A 19035-nucleotide genomic window follows, 5' to 3' on the forward strand; every position below is an offset into this window, starting at 1 on the left:
CCATGATCTATAAGAGATAATAGATTTATCAGTTCCGATGTATTAATGTGATTCTAATCGTCGTAACTTTAGCAATCTTATTGACCAATGACCTGATTGTTTTAAACCAAATATTGATAAAAGAAAATAATTTGAATATGTTATATATGGGGCAGCGCAGCGGCGCAGTGGTTAGCACGTGTGCGGCACAGTTTTAAGGTCTTGGGAACCTCCTGTGTGGGTTCAAATCCAGTTACCGGACTTCCTGTGCGGCGTTTGTATGTTCTCCGTGTGCGGGGGTTTCCTCCGGGCACTCCGGTTTCCTCCCAGGAAACCTGATTGTTATAAACCAAATATCGATCAAAGAAAATTATTTGGATATGTTATATATGGTTAGCGCGTGTGCGGCACAGTTCTAAGGTCTCCTGTGTGGGTTCAAATCCAGCTACTGGACTTCCTGTGTGGAGTTTGTATGTTCTCCCCGTGCTTGCGTGGGTTTCCTCCGGGCACTCCGGTTTCCTCCCACATTCCACAGGCATGCATTTCAGGTGAATTGGCCGGTCCAAATTGTCCCTAGGTGTGACTGAGCGAGTGAGTTGTCTGTCCCTGTGTGCCCTGCGATGGGCTGGCAACCAGTTCAGGGTGTCCCCTGCCCACTGCCCGATGATGGGATGGGCTCCAGCACTCCCGCGACCCTACTGAGGATAAGTGGTGCAGCTAATGAGATGAGATGAAATGTTATATATGGTTGGTTGATTGGTTGGTTGCATACCTGTCAACCTCCACGCTCTTACAAACTGTCGTATTTTCCCTTACGAAATACAAAATAATTTTAGGCCATAATTTTTTTTCAAACCTGTTTATTTATGTGGTTTAACATGTTATACAGTAATCCCTCGGTTATCGCGGTTAATGGGGACCAAAACCACCCGCGAAAAGTAAAAATCAGTGAAGTAGCGACGCCCCTTCAAAAATGCTTAAAAAAAAACAACATTTTATTTTATTATCATTTTTTTTTAGACCCGCGAAGCTCTGAACCCGCGAACGTGGAACCGCAAAGTAGCGAGTTCCCACTGTATTGTACATGTGTTCTATATTGTATGTATCAAAATGCGTCTTTAAATTATAGAAATCGGAGGCAGCTACTTTCACGTCTTTTTTGCAAGCAGCACAATACGAATATTCCACACCTTTCTTTGAAGCTTGTATCAATCCCTCGTATCATCCTGACATTTGCTCCCACTCTTTGTGATGCTTGCCTTTTTCATTTAACTTATGGCGTTTTAATTCAGGTTCGGCCATTGCGACTTGATGATTGTATCCAAAGAAAATTCAAAACTATGTTGTAATGTAGACGTACTGCTCTGCTTTGGTTTTGTTCACGTGTGATCGGAATGATGCAATGGGAAATCCCCAGGCGGCAGATGCATGCGCACAGTAGCATCAAGTCGCTCGCTGCGTTTGCAATGAAAAAAACGATAACGAGATAGAGGTCACTGCGGCGAATTTGTTTGACTTGATTGATATGCCGTTTCGTGAAAGTCGGTGTATACCGGATGGTACCCATTATTGACAAATTTGCGTTTTTCCGTACAGATTTTCTTTTACGTCGTACACGTCTTAAAATGCATAATAAACGTACTTTGTACGGCAAAAACATACAGGTTGACAGGTATGTGGTTGGTTGATTGTTGGTTGGTTGGTTGGTTGGATCCCTTGACCATTTCCTTTGGTGTGTCTAGCGCAAATACAGCCTTGTGGAACCTGTCCCTCTCCAAGCCAACATATGTTTCCTCCCGGTCTCGAACCGCAGACCTTTCGGGTACCAAAGTAAATTCTTAATATTTGGTTTGCAATTACAACATTATAACAGTGTTCACTCAAATAAAACAAATATCCACCAGCTAAAGTTTGTGCAAGCCACTTGAAAATGCACAGATTTAGTTACCTGAAGTTACCTGGTATGTGTCTCATCTTTAGACTCGAGTCCTCTACCAGAAGCCCGGGAGTTTTGAAGGTTCTGCGCAGTACCTCAGCTGTTCCTAAGATTGTACTCTTCTGGACTGAGGCTCCAGATGTTGTTCCTGGGATCTCCTGGAACCTCTCTCTGTGGGGAAACTACTGGCCAGAGTACCCCCACTATATCGGGGAGAACGCTGGGATTGACCTCCCACGTCCGTTGCAGCTGCTCTTTCAACCCTTGGTACCTTTCCAGTTTCTCATGTTCCTTCTTCCTTATGTTGGTGTCAGCTGGGATCGCCACATCTATTATCAACGCCCTCTTCTGCTCCACCACCACTACCAACGACAGTTGGTTAGCCGAGATTTGATTGTCAGTCTGGAAACAGAAGTCCCACAGGATCTTGAATTGCTATTATTGTAGCATTCCAACAACCCTGTGTTTTCTGTCCTCATCTACCTGTTTTGTTTGATTCATTTAGTGCTCAAGTTGGCCAGTGCTACTATTGTGATGAAAAACAAGCTAGTAAGCAATGATTACTGTTTTCTCTTTAAACATGTTTATCACACATATTACCCAAAAATATTGGTTCCCACTATAAATGAGCATGGACATGTTATGCTTTTCCTCATAAGTAAGCCTTAAAAGCCTTAAAGAGTGGTGCAGTACTTATGCTTATTCTTCTTGAATATTGTTACACCAGAGAGTCATGTGACTATAACGATAGCCAGTAATGTTTTCAATAGAACTTACTCAGAGTTAACACTGGGACATAATCATACCTGTCAAGCTGTACGTTTTTGCCGTACAAAGTACGTTTATTATGCATTTTAAGACGTGTACGACGTACAAGAAAATCTGTACGTAAAAAAGCAAATTTATCAATTATGGGTACCATCCGGTAAACACCGACTATCACAAAAAGGCAAATCAATCAAGTCTAACGAGTTCGCCGCGGTAGCCTCTATCTCTGTATCGTTTTTTTTTTCATTGCAAACGAAGCGAGTGGTTTGATGCCACTGTGCGCATGCGTCTGCCACCTGGGGATTTCCCATCATGCATCATTCCGAAAAAAAAAAAAGTGGTGTAAGATTATTTTGTATTTTGTACGGGAAAATACGACAGTTTGTATCTGCATGGAGCCGTGGAGGTTGACAGGTATGCATAATATAGTTTACAGATTTTAATCATGAAAAATGTTTACTAATAACTGAAATTGACTTTATAGGTGAGGAATATTATCAATAAGAAACTAAAGAAATGATGAAAAGCCATGAATTGATTAGATTTTTCTGACTTACATTTGAAACAGAAGTCAATCAAACATTTTGGGGGACGTATCATTTAATGTACTTGTACTGCAATCAGAGTAAGTCATTTAAAATGTATCTTGCAAACATACCATAGGGTCCAATGGTGGAGGACAGTTGGGTGTACAAGAACATCTTTTATAAATTAGTATAAACCAATTTTTACATAAAACATGCCATTGCGCAGAATAACAGGAATGACTCGGCAGGTTAATTGGCGAGGCCAAATTGTGACTAGGTATGAGTGAGTGTATGAAAGAATTGTCCCTATGTGCCCTGAAACTGACTGACAACCAGTTCGGGTGGATGCATTTTTAGATAGATAGATAGATAGATAGATAGATAGATAGATAGATAGATAGATAGATAGATAGATAGATAGATAGATAGATAGATAGATAGATAGATAGATAGATAGATAGATAATTTATTCATCCTGGCAGGGAAATTCACACTTCCAGCAGCATCCCTACCCTGAAGAACAAAACAATAATAAAGCAAAAAGAATACAATACACAAATACCCAATGTGACGTGTATGTGAATATTTATGTGTGTACGTGTGGAAATGGCATGGTCCTTGAACTAAAATCCCTTTCTGTTTTTTTCTAGCAGTTAATTCAAAAGAGAAAAAAAAACGAAGCAGGTTGTGCTTCACACAAAAAAATCAAGTGCGGTTAAAATGTGTCCAGCTCTTGCGCTGCTGACCCGAGACAAAGAGCTGCTCTGCTATTGGCTGCTGCCGTGTGCGCACTGTCGCCCCTTTGCAAAAGCAGCTCGGCCCCTATTCACATGCAAATAAGCTCCTATAAATACCAACAACAGTACGCCGGCGACGGCGGCCGGTTGCTCTTGTTTGAATCGCACAAAAAGTCCTGCAGCCGAGGGAGAGCAGAGAAAGGCTCACACAATTGCAACATGGCTCCTTCCGCTCGGCATAGCAAGGGCCAAGGAGACGTGCAGGAGGACGAAGACTACTGTGGCATCCGCAAGGTGGACAGGAAGGTAAGATAAAGCCAGGCTGAGTTGATTCGATGGGATGAGAATTGTGCGTAAATGTTGTGCCAATGTTGCAGATCAGGAAGCCTCTGGTGGAGAAGCAAAGACGAGCTCGTATTAACGAGAGTCTGCAGGAGCTGAGGAGCTTGCTGGCGGATTCAGAGGTCAGTGCGCGCACATCACATAAGGCGTAAATTATGCATAATTGAAATGGGCACCGACTCACCCTAGTTTCCATCCTACAGCTGCACTCAAAGATGGAGAACGCAGAGGTTCTAGAGATGACAGTCAAGAAGGTCGAGGACGTCCTGAAGAACAGAGCGCAAGGTTTGGACCTTAACTCTGAGTTTAAGCTATCGCGCGCCGGTGCAATTCATTCAAAAGGTTTTAGGACAAAATGTCTCTCTTTGATGCATGAGCGAATATCTTTTTCCTATAAGGGACATTCATACGTTAGTTTGATAGTGTGCTTTGAGGATATTTGGACCTCAGCTATATCAAGAAAGTCGTGTCTATATTTTTCTTAGGACATCCATTGGGGACCTCTAAAATCACAGAAAAAAACTAAAATCCTATATATGAAATTATTACTATTCCTATGTTTCAGACTCTTCGATGTTTTGATACATAAAGGGACAGTGTGTAATATTTAGTGACTCCTAGTGGTACAGAATTTGCATCCTGGCGTCCCACCCTGCCATGATTCACTGGCCAGTGCTCGTACCAGACAATACAGTGCCATCTAGGGGTCATATATTACAAATCAGGGCTTTAAAGGGACCGTGTGACCAACACCAAATTTGAGTAGTAAGAGATATTGATACCACGTACCAAGAGTATCCAACCTTTTTGAAGCTGAGAGCTACTTTTTGTCACTGATTAGTGCGGAGGGGGACCATTTTGATATGTAATTCTAAAATAACAACTTTGCATGCACAGTAATCCCTTGCCGTATCATGGTGTACTTATCCCAGTTTCTTTACTTCGCAGATTTTCATTGTGCATTGTGCTCTGTATTCTGATTAGCTTAACAGTTGCTCCGCCCCTTTTCTGCTAGGCAATGACAACAAACAAGTCACACCCACAAAGTTCATCATCTAATACGACTAAAAATAACTAGTGTTTTGCCGATGCCCATACTCTACTATTTTAAGGTATTGTATCGCAGAGTAACGAGACAAAATCACCAATATGAGTTTTAATTAAATGTAAGACTTATATCGGTAATTTGGTAAATTACAGTATTAAATATCAATACTGCTGTTTTCGTAAATAATGCTATGACAGGATGCCGGTTCTTCTTCGATGGTTTACAGGAGGTTATTGTAACGTGCAACTTATGAGCTAAAGTTAGGGCCGGTGTCCAGCATTTTGCTGTTCTGAGTGAATTTTTTAAAAATTGCTTGCAACGGCAGGGGAAAACGCTGGCATTGCGACAAGGTGCTGGATCGGTTTTTAGTGCAGAACGCTCGGCGCTAAAACCTTTGTTTCTGGTTGCCGAGAATTGAAAAATATTCAACTTGGAGACGACGCTAGTCAATGTCACATTTTACCCTGCTCTCATCGAATTGCAGTGCAGTCAGGATGGAAAAAAAACAACAACTGAATGTCATCTTTACAAGTGTTTGATATTGTTAATGAGAAATCTAACATTTATTTTGATTAACTTTACATTTATATGGATTTAAAAGTGTTTTTAAAAAAATATTTCTGAGACTCTGGCAGCCCGTCAGTATCTTGTATGGGAAACCCTGCAGCAGGCCGTATTTTTGACATGCCCGAATCTAATCTTATTTTTCCATCCCAGTTTTTACAAGTTGAGTTTTTCCTTGCCCCCGCAGAAGCCGACACGCTAAGCCACGAAGCCAGCGAGAGGTTCGCTGCCGGCTACATTCAGTGCATGCACGAAGTCCACATGTTCGTGTCCACCTGCCCCGGCATCGACGCCACTGTGGCGGCTGAGCTGCTCAACCACCTGCTGGAGTGCATGCCCCTCAATGACGACCACCTCCAAGATGTTCTGACGGATCTCATGGCAGACACGGCCGGGAACACAGGCGGCGACTGGCAGGGGGGCGGAGACCGTTCTCTACCGGGCTCTCCCGGCGGAAGGAGCCTGTCCAGCGGCTCGTCCTCTGCCACTTCCGGTGAGGACTCGTGCTCCGATCTGGACGACACCGACCTTGAGCACAACCAGAGCACCGCCGAGGCTTCGGAGAACGGAGAAACTATGACTACACCCACAGTCACCTATTCTAGGTCCATGTGGAGACCATGGTAGGATTGGATTCCAAGAAATGAGGAACAAAAAATAATCTTTCCAAAAACAAACATTTAATATTTTCTAATGAATGGCATCCATGGATTTACACCAGTTTTCCACGTGGCACATTCAGACAACAGTGATGTGGATCCCTGAAGGTTTCAGATTTTGTTCTTTTTCTTCTCTTTTGAACCTATGAGAACACCTAGACTGAAAATATCTGCAGCCACTTTTTGGACTTTGTGGCTTTCACAATCTGCACAAAAAAGTTGTAGTTAGCACACCTATTTCCGATTTGGGAAATGCCGTGTACCAATTGAGAAACTTGGCTGCCTGTGTGGTGTTTGAGTGTCCTACCAAGCTTTCCCGGACATTCCAGAAACATAAAAAGGTGACAGAAAAATCTAGATCAGTGGTCGGTAACTTATGGGTCAAAGATAAAATTTGAATCCTGCAGAATGTGTTTATGTCATACCAGTTATGACTCTGAAAATGTCATCGATGGTTCATAAGATACTGGAGCATCACTTTGATAATCAGTGGATCAGTCCAGTATATATAGGGCACAGTCCAACTACAATTTACAGTAAGGGTATCACAACCAACATAACCAGTTTTGGCTGTAAGTGGCTAAGAAATCCTTTATATGGAAGCTCATTAAACAATGAATGTTCACTGTTGAGACACTTTATGATGAAAACCCGCAGAACTAACCGTAAATACCTAAAAACACAAGTTTTTTGGGTGAGCGGTAGGGGTGGGCAGATCTGTACACACACTGCTATCTCCCCCCTCTTGCACAGGCTCAATGTGCTGCAAGAAAATAAACCTGTTATTTTGCAGTTTTCTTTGACATTTTTACAAAGGAACTCTGCTCGCACCTTTGTTTTGAAACCATTTATAGGACAAACATTACAGTCAAAATGAGCCTTAATGCTCTAAAGTTACTGTCGGAGGGAGACAAATTTTAAATTGGTATATTTATACCGCTACGTGACAAACACTATTATCAAATCATCAAATGTCACACAGTGAAATAAAATGGATAATTAGCTTTTGTCTGGAGAGCAAGTTTTGTTGAATTTTGTCTTAAAATATATGGTGTGGCAATCTAAAAACAAAAAGATCAGAATATTTAGCTTTTATGGCTCTTATGGTCAGAAGGTTACCGACCCCTGCTCTAGATTGACTGCGGATTTGAAGGTGGCTTACCCAACAAACACAGAAATATTGCCAACACTTAATTTGGTGCCCAGTTTCTAGGTACTTTAATGTTAAAAAAATTGCAATTCTTGGTATAACTCATTGTTTCTATTCTTTTATACAGTCAACATTTGATAAAGTTATAAGAAGATTATGCAGTTCAATTAATGTTGGTTTGCAAACCAAATTTAGAATACAACAAGCAGGAAATAAGTGACTTTACTCAAATCAAGTGATATTTATTTGTATAGTCCTTAGTCTCAAGAGTCTCAAAGGGCTGCAAGGACCAACATCCTCCGATCTGAAACCTACATGAAGGCAAGGAAAAACTCAAAAAAATAAGAAAAATAAAAGAAGCCCAATTAAAAAAACCTTCAAAGCACAATCGATACAGTACTTCTACTTTTGGTAACAATAAGGGCATAGTAACACTCAGTTGGCACATACTTTCGGTGAAAGTAAGCGATATACTTACTGTTTCTGATTCCTGTTTTTTCCAAGGAAAATAATTTCGTTTCTATAGTGGCTCCATTTAACTTATCCATTGTAATATCAAATAACACACTACAGCAATAACAGATTCCAAAAAGAACTGTGTGCTGTTATTGCAATGAAATCTGCTATATGTGTGGCTTTAGCCACCTTCGACTTTGTTGCAAGATCAAAAATAGGCAACAATTTAATTTTTGTGGGTGGAAGTGAGACCCCTTGATTAATTCTATATGTGGTAGCTAACAGAATAATGCCGTCCTTACATCTTCGCAGTGCATATCTGGTAAAGCACTTCGGAATGTTTGTTTCATTTGGGACTGGCTTTAACCTCGTTTACAGGTATTTTACTTCACCATCAGGTCCCTATCCCATGATCTCATCATTGTTTACGAACAAGAAACATGGTTTATAGCTGAATATTTTTTTTCTTATTTGTCCTAGTAGGTAACCACATGACAGAAAGAGCAGTATGTCGCAAATTCACAAGGTTATACCGGAACCGAGGAAAGTAGTAGGAAGGTAGAAATACCGCCTTCTCTGTGGCGCACAGCCTATCAACCATCAAAATCATCCATTATTTGCACGGCTTATCCTTAGTAGGGTCGCGGGGGTGCTGGAGCCCATCCCAGCTATCTTCGGGCAGTGGGCAGGGGACACCCTGAACTGGTTGCCATCAGTCGCAGGACACACAGGGACAGACAATTCGCTCCCTCATTCACACCTAGGGACAATTTGAACCAGCCAAATAACCTGACATGCATGTTTTTGGAACGTGGGAGGAAACTGGAGTGCCCGGAGGAAACCCACGCACACACGGGGAGAACATGCAAACTCCACACAGGAGGTTTGATCTCATGACCTCAGAACTGTGCTGCACACGCGCTAACCACTGCCCCGCCGTGCTGCCCCCATTAAAATCAGTTTAGTTCAAAAATTTTCAAAGAAATGGATGCCATTTTCAGATTCAACCAACCACCCAGAAATCATTTAAACGTGTGGCACTCGATCCCCCCCCCCCTTTTTTTTTTCAAGTGAAATAGGTACTGTAGATCGAAGGCTTTTCCTGCACGAAGCCTGACAACGACACTTTTGGTCGTTTCTAATGAAGAAATCGAACCTTTTCGATGTGAAAGACTTCATGTACTGTAAAAAATTGTGTTTTTGTGCGGGGAGAAAAGAAAAGCTCTTTTAGAAAATGTAAAATTGGCAGGGTGCTGATTTATATAAATATTTCTAATGTATTTCTTAAAGATGTGTAGTTTATCCGTCTTGTAAACGTCTTTAGAACGTCGTGTTGGGATTATGTGTAGAAGTTAATAAAATATTTAAAAGGAAAATCCAGAGTGGTTATGTGACTTCATGTTGTATTGCAGCGAAGATTTGCAGACACACTGTAGTCAAAACACGACTGGCGAGCAGCTGGTCCCAAACAAGTTTGTTTGGCAGTTATGTGTCCTGATGTGTGTTGAAATATGACGTATTGTGTCCTAGAGTACATTTTGCAACAATTTTGAAAAAGCCAGGAGCTGCAAAATTTTTGTCTGGAATCTTGACATTTATATTTTAATAGACACTGCGTAATATTTGACAACTGGATGTCACTGTATTGTGTCATGCAACAAAGTACATGCAGGTATACAATCTACGAATGTCATAGTTGCCCATTGCCCTCACTTGGGCTCGCCCGTTTGGCTCCAGCTGCTGCTCGTTCCCTCCTGTTTAAACTCAGTGCTCTCATTCACTCCTTGTCAGTCCGTCAACAAACCTCTGCACTTGCAAGACTTATATTTTTACTCTGTCCGGTATCCTGCTCGTGTATCCACTATCCGGTATCGATCCCGTTTTTCTCCTCCTGTCCGGTATCTTGCTCCAGTCTCCAGTATCCGGTATCGATTCTGTTTGCCCGTCCTGTTCGGTATCTTTCTACAGTCTCCAGTATCCGGTATCGACCCCGTCTGTCTCGTCCTATCCGAGACAGACTTTAAACATAAGTTTGTCTTCCTTTAGTATCTTGCTCCTGTCTCCAGTATATGGTATCGCTCCCGCCTGTCTCGTCCTGTCCAGTATCTTGCTCCTGTCTCCAGTATCCGGTATCGATCCCATCTGTTCCGTCCTGCCCTGTCCGGTATCTTGCTCCGGTATTGATTCCGTCTGTCCCGCCCTGTCTGGTATCGATCCCCTCCTGTCCGGTATCTTGCTGTTGTATCTAGTATCCGGTATCAGTCCCGTTCGTCCCGTCCTGTCCGGTTTCGATCTTGTCTGCCTCTTGCTTCCTGTTTTCCCGCGTCTGACTTCTCTGTCTCACTTCTTCCGCCCAATGATCGCCGAATGCCTGGCATTTGTGTTCACGCGCATGACTGCCCCATTCCCGTAAAATAAAGCTTGCGTGAAAACGTTACGCGTCTGGGTCCTCCATCTGTTTGGGTTCTGACATAGAACACTTTACGCGATCAAACTGCACAATACTTTTCCAAGTTTGTTATCAGCAGCATTTCAAAGTTGATGTTTTTTACACTTGGCAGCAAGATAGCAGACTATCATGTCACATTATTCCGGGTAAAATAAATACAATATTTAAAAGAAGAAGCATATTTATGATAGTTCATATATTTTTGCTTATTATACAAATCAATGTTTTTGGGCTTCTAGGAGGCATAAACAATGTTCAATTTCCATTTAAAATGTAAATGCAAATAACATACCGTATTAAACTGAAAATTCTTGATGTGCAAATATTTTTTTAAAATATATGTTTTCAGTAATAGATTATACATTTTTGTTTATAATTCAAATCAATATATATTTTTTAAATTAAAGAAGTATTTTTAAGACTAGGGGAGGGCTCAATAATACACATTGCCCCTTTAAAGGTCTTTACTGCAAAACAAATCTGAAACAGGCAAAATATAGAAAAATAATTTTTTGACTTATATTTTCTTAGTCCAATATTAGACCGCTTTGCTCACTTTAAACATAATTTTGTCTTCCTTTATGATCAAAAATTGCTTTTAGTAAAATGAATAAGAATATTGAAAATGTCATCTTGTTCAATTATTCTGCTTATTCGTCAGTTTGAAGTTTGTAGGCACTTAAAATAAGGAGAGAATACATCAATGAATTGGTGAGGTATTTGGGAGTGATGGACCCATGTGGGGAATCAGGTACTGGAGGCAGGGGTGCTCAAAAAGAGGGATTGCATTTGATAACAAAAAGGGGTACAACGTAATAAACAAACATGGGTTCGCAAAACATATATGAGTTGATTAATATTATTATTTATAATATTATTACTACTATTAGTACTGCACATATATGGTTGTACATAACAATCAAAACACAATAGTTTATCAAAATATCTTATTAACTATTTTCATTCTTTCTGAAATAATTCAAATACATATGTATGATTGATATTGAAACATTAATTATCAGTACAAAGGAGCCACATTTTATTAATCTCCAATCTCTCCTGGAAAAAATACAAAATAAAAACACTTGACCTGTCTTAAAGGTGCAGTATGGAATTTAGAACTTTCTTACTCCCGAATGCCATCTTCCAGCTAGTGACCTCATTGCAACATGTGTCAAGCTTTTTATGTTGCCCGTGCAAATATGTGCATTTCTCAAATGCATTTTTTTTAACATTTTTTTGGGGGTTTACTTTTGCGTTTAAACTGTACTTCACACAGGGCTTTTCTTACTTTCACCATTTTCATGCTACACTCTCCAACTCTCAAATCCATCCATCCATTCATCTATCCATTATCTGCCCCGCTTATCCTCGGTAGGGTCGCAGCTGTGCCAACTTCAGGCAGTGGGCAGGGGACACCTTGAAATGGTTGCCAGCCAGTCGCTGAACTCCCAAATCAATATGTATATATTTAAAGAATTAAGTTTTTTTTTAAATCACTAAGAGGCGCTAAAAAATCCAGAATATCCCTTTAAGTATGTCTCTGTGTGTTCTCTTTTGTGCCATGATTACAGATGTGAATCACCTGTCCCCGGTCATTTGGCGCCAACTGCTGCAGGTTCTGATTGGCTCCCTGTCCCCATCTAAACCCAGTCCTGTCAATCCCCTGTTGTCAGTCCGACTGCGAACCTCTGTTGATACAACGCAAGCCTTTTGTTCACCCTCACTCTCGCCTGTCCCATTTTTGCTACCGTTTGTCTCCAGCTATGACCCGTTTTGATCCCGACCACGTCTGCTCTCGCGTCCCGACTTATGAACCATTTTTGATCTCGATCACGTCTGCTCTCCCGAACCGGCTTACGACCCGTTTCTGACCCGACCACGATTTTACTCTCCTGTCCCGACTTTCGACCTGTTTTTCCGTCCCTGACACCGCCATTGCGCGATACGGAAGATCAACTTCCGTATTCGGATCACACTACGGTTGCTCCCCGCTTCCATGGAGCACCGGAACGTGGGCGCTGCCCTTCCTCTTTCTTCTCATAAAACTGTGAGAAAACGTTACGCGATTGGGTCTACCCTGTAGGCTGGTCATGACACTTTTGCACATCCTCCCTTTTGAGTAGACCTGTGCACTCGGATCTTTAAGCGCCGTATGTCCTGCATTATTCTGGAGGTTTCTCTTCTTCTACTCAGATGATACAAGAGCTTGGAATCACCTGCATTGGGGCAGAGAAACCACAAGGCAGGACGTGCGGCCACCCCGAGGACTGGAGTGCCCAGGTCTGCCTTTGAGTCTCACTTCTTCTCAGTCGGGTTCATTGACGAAAAGCTGTTAGATCCTATCTGGATTGTCTGTAGTTGTACACTGGGCACAACATCAACATGAAACTAATCATTTTCTCTCAACCACAAGAGCTTTTCCTGGAACAATACAACACATTGTAGGAGATATCCACTCTCGGAGAACATTTCGATGAAATCGGAGTATTGGAGTCCTGAAAGTTTTGTTTATGTGACATGTCAGTGGTGAGGCTTTGTGGTGGAGGGGCGTGAAAGTGACAGGAAATACTCGAAGGGTCCTAGTGATCTAAGCTGCCGCTGACCATTTGACAAGCAAGCGTGAAAACCTTGCAGGGATATAAAGCATGTTTCAAGTTCTTCAACAGATCATAAACTCATTTGTGGTGGACGAAACTGGGAATTTTCAAGGGAAGGGCACTGAAAATGTTTTATTCTTTCTTCAACAAGTACAATGTCAACTTTAATAGTATAAAAAATATTTATACCACAAAAGCTTCAGAACAAAAGCCCAGAGTGTCAAAACCGAAAATAGGAGCTATGTAATCAAACTACAAGCACTGTAATGACAATGTGGATAAAGTAATGTAGCGTCATTTGTCGCTCGATCCCAATTTTTGGTTGCACCTGATTTGTGTCTGTCGGTTGAACTTTTTTAAATGTGTTTATGTCAGGACCAGCACAAAGGGTAGACCCAATCGCCTAATGTTTCTCACAAGTTTTATTGAATAGAAAGTGGAAGGGCAGCGCCCACGTTCCGATGCTTGCTGGACGCGGGAAGCAAGTCGCTCTCGCAATCGGTTTGCGATCCGAATACGGAAGTGGATCTTCCGTAGCAGGCGATGGCTGTGTCAGGGACGGAAAAACAGATCGATAGCCGGGACAGGAGAGCAAAAACGTGGTCAAGGTCGGAAACGGGTCGTAAAACGGGACGGGAGAGCCGAGGAAGTCGGGATCAAAAACGGGTCGCTAGCCGGGAAGGGAGAGCAGACGCGTTCGGGATCAAATCCGGTCGTAGCCGGAGACAAACGGGGAGATCAGGAATGGGCAGGTGGGAAAACGGTTGCATAAACGGGACAGGCGGGAATCAGGGTCAAAAAAAGATTGCCTTGTATCAACAGAGGTTCGCAGACGGACTGACAACAGGGGATAGACAGTGACAGGGAGCCAATCACAACCCGTGGTAGTTGGCGCCAAATGAGCGGGCACAGCTGAGTCACATCAGTAATCATGACTGTTTATGTAAATGTATTGTGTTGCTCCAGTAGTGGGCTCATTACCACACAAATTACACCAGGCACTGTCCTTTTTGTTAGTTGGAAAAAAAATTCCCCAACGTGTGGCGCTTCCTGTATGCCTCTGTCATTTTGGGTGGGTGAGAGAGAGATAGGGGCTGCGTTATTCACGCAGAGAAGTATCGATTCAAGGAAATGGTGGCGAGGCAAAGCATCGATCCTAGGACTGTAGTGGGCTGCGCTATCTGCGCAGAGAAGCGTCAATTCAAGGAAATGGTGGCGAAGCAAAGCATCGAACCCAGGACTATAGTATCGATTCAAGAAATTGCTTAGTATCGATAATATTAATATTTGAAACAATCTGCCAACCTTAAAACACACATATGCACATGTAATAACATTTGCACAACACGGGAAAGAAGGGTTGATTTGGTGAAGTACGTTATTGTTCTGTCAAACCAAACTAACAAATATACTGACAAATGGCATGCTTTTTTGCAAAGATCAGGGTTCGTACAGGTGCTCGAAATCCTTAAAATCGCTTTGATTTTAATGTTGTGTTTTCAAGGATTGAAAAGTGCTTGAATTTTGGGAGAAGTTCTTGTAAATGCTTCAAATTGTTGCTGTGTTTTACAATTCTGTTCAAAAGTGATGCTGACACTGCTCTCTGGTCGCTCTGTTTCAGCATTGGATTTCTTCCTCCCTCGTGGTTAACGGCAGCTGGCATTGGTTTGTGTGGCATTGTCCTATGAGGCGTCATCACTTCCTATGGGTTGCACCCAGGAGGACAAGTGCATGCTACACCCAAACTGGGCACTTGTCAGAACAAGAACAAATGGTAGACCCAATCGCGTAATGTTTCACACAAAGGTTGATTGGGATATCGAGGGAACAAACGCCAGCGATCCGATGCTCGCTGGACAGAGGGAGCAAGCAGTTCACGGGATCGGAGCGTAATCGGAATGCGGAAGTGATTCGCAAGGACGGAAGATCGGAGCGTAGTCAGGGGCAAACATGGGTCAATAGCCGGAGCAGGAGATCAGAACCTGGTCGGTGGTCGCAAACAGGTTGTTTAGCTGGAGCGGGAGATCAGAGCGTGGACGGTGGTCAAAAACAGGTCGTTAGCCGGAGCGGAAGATCAGAGCGTGGTCAAAAGTACAAAACGGATCCATGGCCGGAGACAAACGGGTAATCAGGAACAGACGAGTGGTATACGGATAAACACGGGACCGACAGGAGCCAGAGTCAAAGTGCTTGCCATGCGCATGCAGAGGTTCTCTGACAGACTGACAAGGACTGACTGGAGTGCTGGGTATAAATAGTGGCAAATTCTTATGGGAAGAACTTCCTGCAACTGAAAATGTGAGCTAAATATTATCAACATTTTACCCAAAACCTATATGGTGAGTGATTTGTCAAAATCACATTTGTAAATCGCAGATATATTAGTGGACCTGCAAAATACATGATTGATGAGAGATTTTTTCTTTTAATGGTACTGGAGATTTTTTTTTAAATAGATTTGAAAGTCTTTAAAAAGTGCTTGAATTAGCCCAGGCAAAAGGTATATGAACCCTGAAAGATAAAATTGGGAAATTTCCTGCAGCACACTTGTTAAAAAAAACAATGTTCTAGTCAATGCTTGTGTCAACCAAATAGATTTTTGTCCAAACCGCCCGAGGAGAAGTTTGAACTTGAGCGGAACATCTTGGCTCATCATCTGCAGTCCACTGGCAAGTGCGTGAATTGTAGGTCAAAGGTCCTCTTACTTAATGCAGTAGTTTTAACGGGCCCCGTGCGGCATATGGTGCTGAAAAGGACCCCTGGGGAGCCCCGCCACCCTCAACTGTCAGACACTGTCAGAGAACAATTGCAGCAGCACCACAAGAATAGGGACTAACGACAATTGTGACAGTCAATATCGCAAATTATTCATTATTATCGTTATTATTGAGTGAAGGACTTACATCATTCAGTGTCTTTTTAGAACATTTTTTGATTTTTCTGAATTAAATCTGGATTTCCAGTTATCAATAGTTAAAATAGTTAAAATTACATTGTTTATTATTTACCGCCTCTTTCCTGTTCTTGCAAGTTCAAAAGTCAACGATGTCTTCTCTCCTTTTTTAAAGTCTCTACTAAAGCACTGGTTCTTAACCTGACTGACTTCAGAATTCATCGTTTCACCTAAATAAGACCCAAATCAAGAAAAACATTTCCACTCCTCAAAACGAGAGAATTCACCATTTCCTGTGGTGTGTCTTGGGTAAGTACAGCCCGGTGGCTCCCATCCCTCTCTAGGCTGACAAATGGTTCCATATTAATATCAAATGTAACGTGTACTCAGGGATCTTGACTAACATCAGGCTTGTTTCAATGAACAAAGACACATACAAGTCATCTGCCCTCTGGTGGCTGTTTAACGAAATAGACGCTGGGGATTGAAAATAGAAATGCATTTTAATTGGATTTTTTGGGGGAAATTGTTGATGTTCTGAGAGTGCAGTAGTATTGGTAACTGGAATCCATATTGGTAACTACTCATTACTTCAGTTATTGAGAAATATCGCGCTACATATGAATATTTGAATGAACGTAATTTAATAATATTATTATGCATTTTGTCAATATTTTATTCATTATTTATTTTTGGGTGTATTTTGTAACAAAAATTTGTGGTGTATTTTGTCACGTATATTGGCATTTTTTTTCATAATTTTTTTCATGTATTTTGTTTTGTATTTTGTTGTATATTTTGTCATTTTTTGTGCAAATTCTCATCTATTGTGTCGTGTATTTTGTCGTATAAACTGTAGTGAAGTTGTCAAGTATTTTTCGAGTAGTGTATCATGCATTTTGTAGTCTACTGTATTTTTCAAAAGTAATTCTTGTGTACTTTGTTAGGTACTTTGTCATGTATTGTGTCAGGTGCTTTGCCATGTATTTTTGGAGTAAATTGTCATTTATTGTGTAGAGTATTTTGTCATGTAAACTGTAGTTAACTTTGTCGAGTATTTTATGTGTAGCGTCTCATGTATTTTGTAGTGTACTGTATTTTTCATAATTCTTGTGTATTTTGTCAGGTATTTTTTCAGTTTTTTTTTGTCATGGATTTTGTTGTGTATATTGTCATGTAGTAATTTTTTTCATTTACAGAGATCTCCCGGTTTTCACAGTTAATGGGGACCAGAATAATCTGGCGAAAAGTGAAAATCCACGAAATAGCGTCACACCTTCATAAAATTACCTCGAGATGACCTCGTTACTGACTGAGAGTACACGACTCTGACAAAATAACATCTATAGATCTACATAGGGCAGCACGGCAGAGCAGTGGTTAGCGCGTGTGCGGCACAGTTCTGAGGTCGTGAGATCAAACCTCCTGTGTGGAGTTTGCATGTTCTCCCCGTGCTCGCGTGGGTTTCCTCCCACATTCCAAAAACATGCATGTCAGTTTAATTGGCCGGTCCAAATTGTCCCTAGGAGTGAATGAGCGAGTGAGTTGTCGGTCTCTGTGTGCCCTGAGACTGGCTAGCAACCAGTTCAGGGTGTGCCCTGCCCACTGCCCGAAAAAAGCTGGGATGGGCTCCAGCACCCCCGCGACCCTACTGTGGATAAGCGGTGCAGATAATGGGTGGATGGATCTACACATAATGACCCACAACACATGATTGCAGTTGAGCACTTTTATTGTCATCATAGAAATTTAAAAAAAATTGGAAGACATTTGTCAAAAACACGCGCAGCTTCAGGTATGGGCGAAGAGGCCCCAATTACTTCAACAAGCACACCCCGTCCACTCCTGTGTTGTCTGGGCTTTATCATCCCCCGACCCCTACGCAGAAATCGGAACTCTCGGAACAGGACCTTGAAGCCCCTCCGCTTGTGTGGGTATGGCACCAAGCGGCTAGCTAGATGCGCGCTAGCATCTGGTGCCCTCGAATTGAGCCAAGTCTCCGCGATGATTTTAATACAAGAGTCACGAATGTAGCGGTACCACACAAGTTGTAGCTCCAGGTCATCTGTTCCATGCGTAATGGATCTGACGTTAGTGAAATATAGGCTTGGCAGGAGTAGCTTGTGAGAGTGGTTATGTATTCTAACGGTAGCAGTAGGCCGGACCCGCAGCACTGTTATTGTCTTCTCTTCTGACAACGGCTCAGTCGCTTCCCGAACCCGATAATTATCCACGCAGCCTCCGCTGGTGATCAGCATTTCTTTGCACTCTTCTGACTTTCCTTGTAGTCTGGTTTGATGAATTTCTTTTCAATGTAACGAGCCGCTAAAATCTCATGGCCCCTATTCTTCTCGGTTTTGTTTTGATTCACAGACGTTGACTGTGCATGCATGTGCTGTTTGACTGACAGAATACACCAGCCTATCAGAGTCGCGCACACACAGTCACACCCACTCAACACATGTTGAATGCAATAAAGCGCGTTCCCTTTTCGCCATATCTCCTCTCTACGTATTTTCGGGGCGACGCCCAACGATGTTCTCCCCAAAACACAAAGCGCCCACTCTAATCTGTCCCCGCTGTCTGCTGTCTATTAGAACTCAATGCAGTATACATTGATATCAATGACAATAAAGACACCAATTCACTTGTATTAAACATCCACAATGGAGTGAATCAATAATAACTAAACTGTGAAGTCGTGTAAAGTGTCGTGCATTTTGTGATTATAGAGTTATTTAAATACGAGGGGTTGGTCAACTGGATGAGCTTTTCACCTATTGGTTGATCGGTGCAGTGGTCAATTCCTTAAATACTGAAATAAATAACAAAATAAATGACCAAAGGCATAAACACATGAATAAATTGCAATGATGTCATACAATAAGGTAGTACATGATTGATTTACGTGTTCATTTATTTAAGGC

General features: G+C 41.9%; 1 protein-coding gene across 1 annotated transcript; it reads left to right on the plus strand.

Annotated features, from left to right (window-relative positions):
• Window positions 1–3930: 3930 nt before the first annotated feature.
• her13 (hairy-related 13) lies at window positions 3931–7581 on the plus strand. The gene is made up of 4 exons (XM_088346220.1): window positions 3931–4253; window positions 4325–4411; window positions 4493–4574; window positions 6089–7581. Exons 1-4 carry the CDS (start codon window positions 4041–4043, stop codon window positions 6526–6528), a joined length of 822 nt encoding a protein of 273 aa, XP_088202346.1. The 5' UTR covers window positions 3931–4040; the 3' UTR covers window positions 6529–7581.
• The last annotated feature ends 11454 nt before the right edge of the window (window positions 7582–19035 follow it).

This window comes from Urocampus carinirostris, chromosome 10 (assembly GCF_059441175.1).
Source record: "Urocampus carinirostris isolate Australia breed hairy pipefish chromosome 10, RoL_Ucar_1.0, whole genome shotgun sequence".
Lineage (NCBI taxonomy): Eukaryota > Metazoa > Chordata > Actinopteri > Syngnathiformes > Syngnathidae > Urocampus > Urocampus carinirostris.

What these genes read in the sequence shown, in the direction of transcription:
- her13 (XM_088346220.1), top strand. Translation starts at nt 4,041, where the DNA reads ATGCAAATAAGCTCCTATAAATACCAACAACAGTACGCCGGCGACGGC. An exon ending in GCTTGCTGGCGGATTCAGAG is followed by an intron (nt 4,412 to 4,492) that starts GTCAGTGCGCGC and finishes TCCATCCTACAG; the next exon opens with CTGCACTCAAAGATGGAGAA. An exon ending in CCTGAAGAACAGAGCGCAAG is followed by an intron (nt 4,575 to 6,088) that starts GTTTGGACCTTA and finishes TTGCCCCCGCAG; the next exon opens with AAGCCGACACGCTAAGCCAC.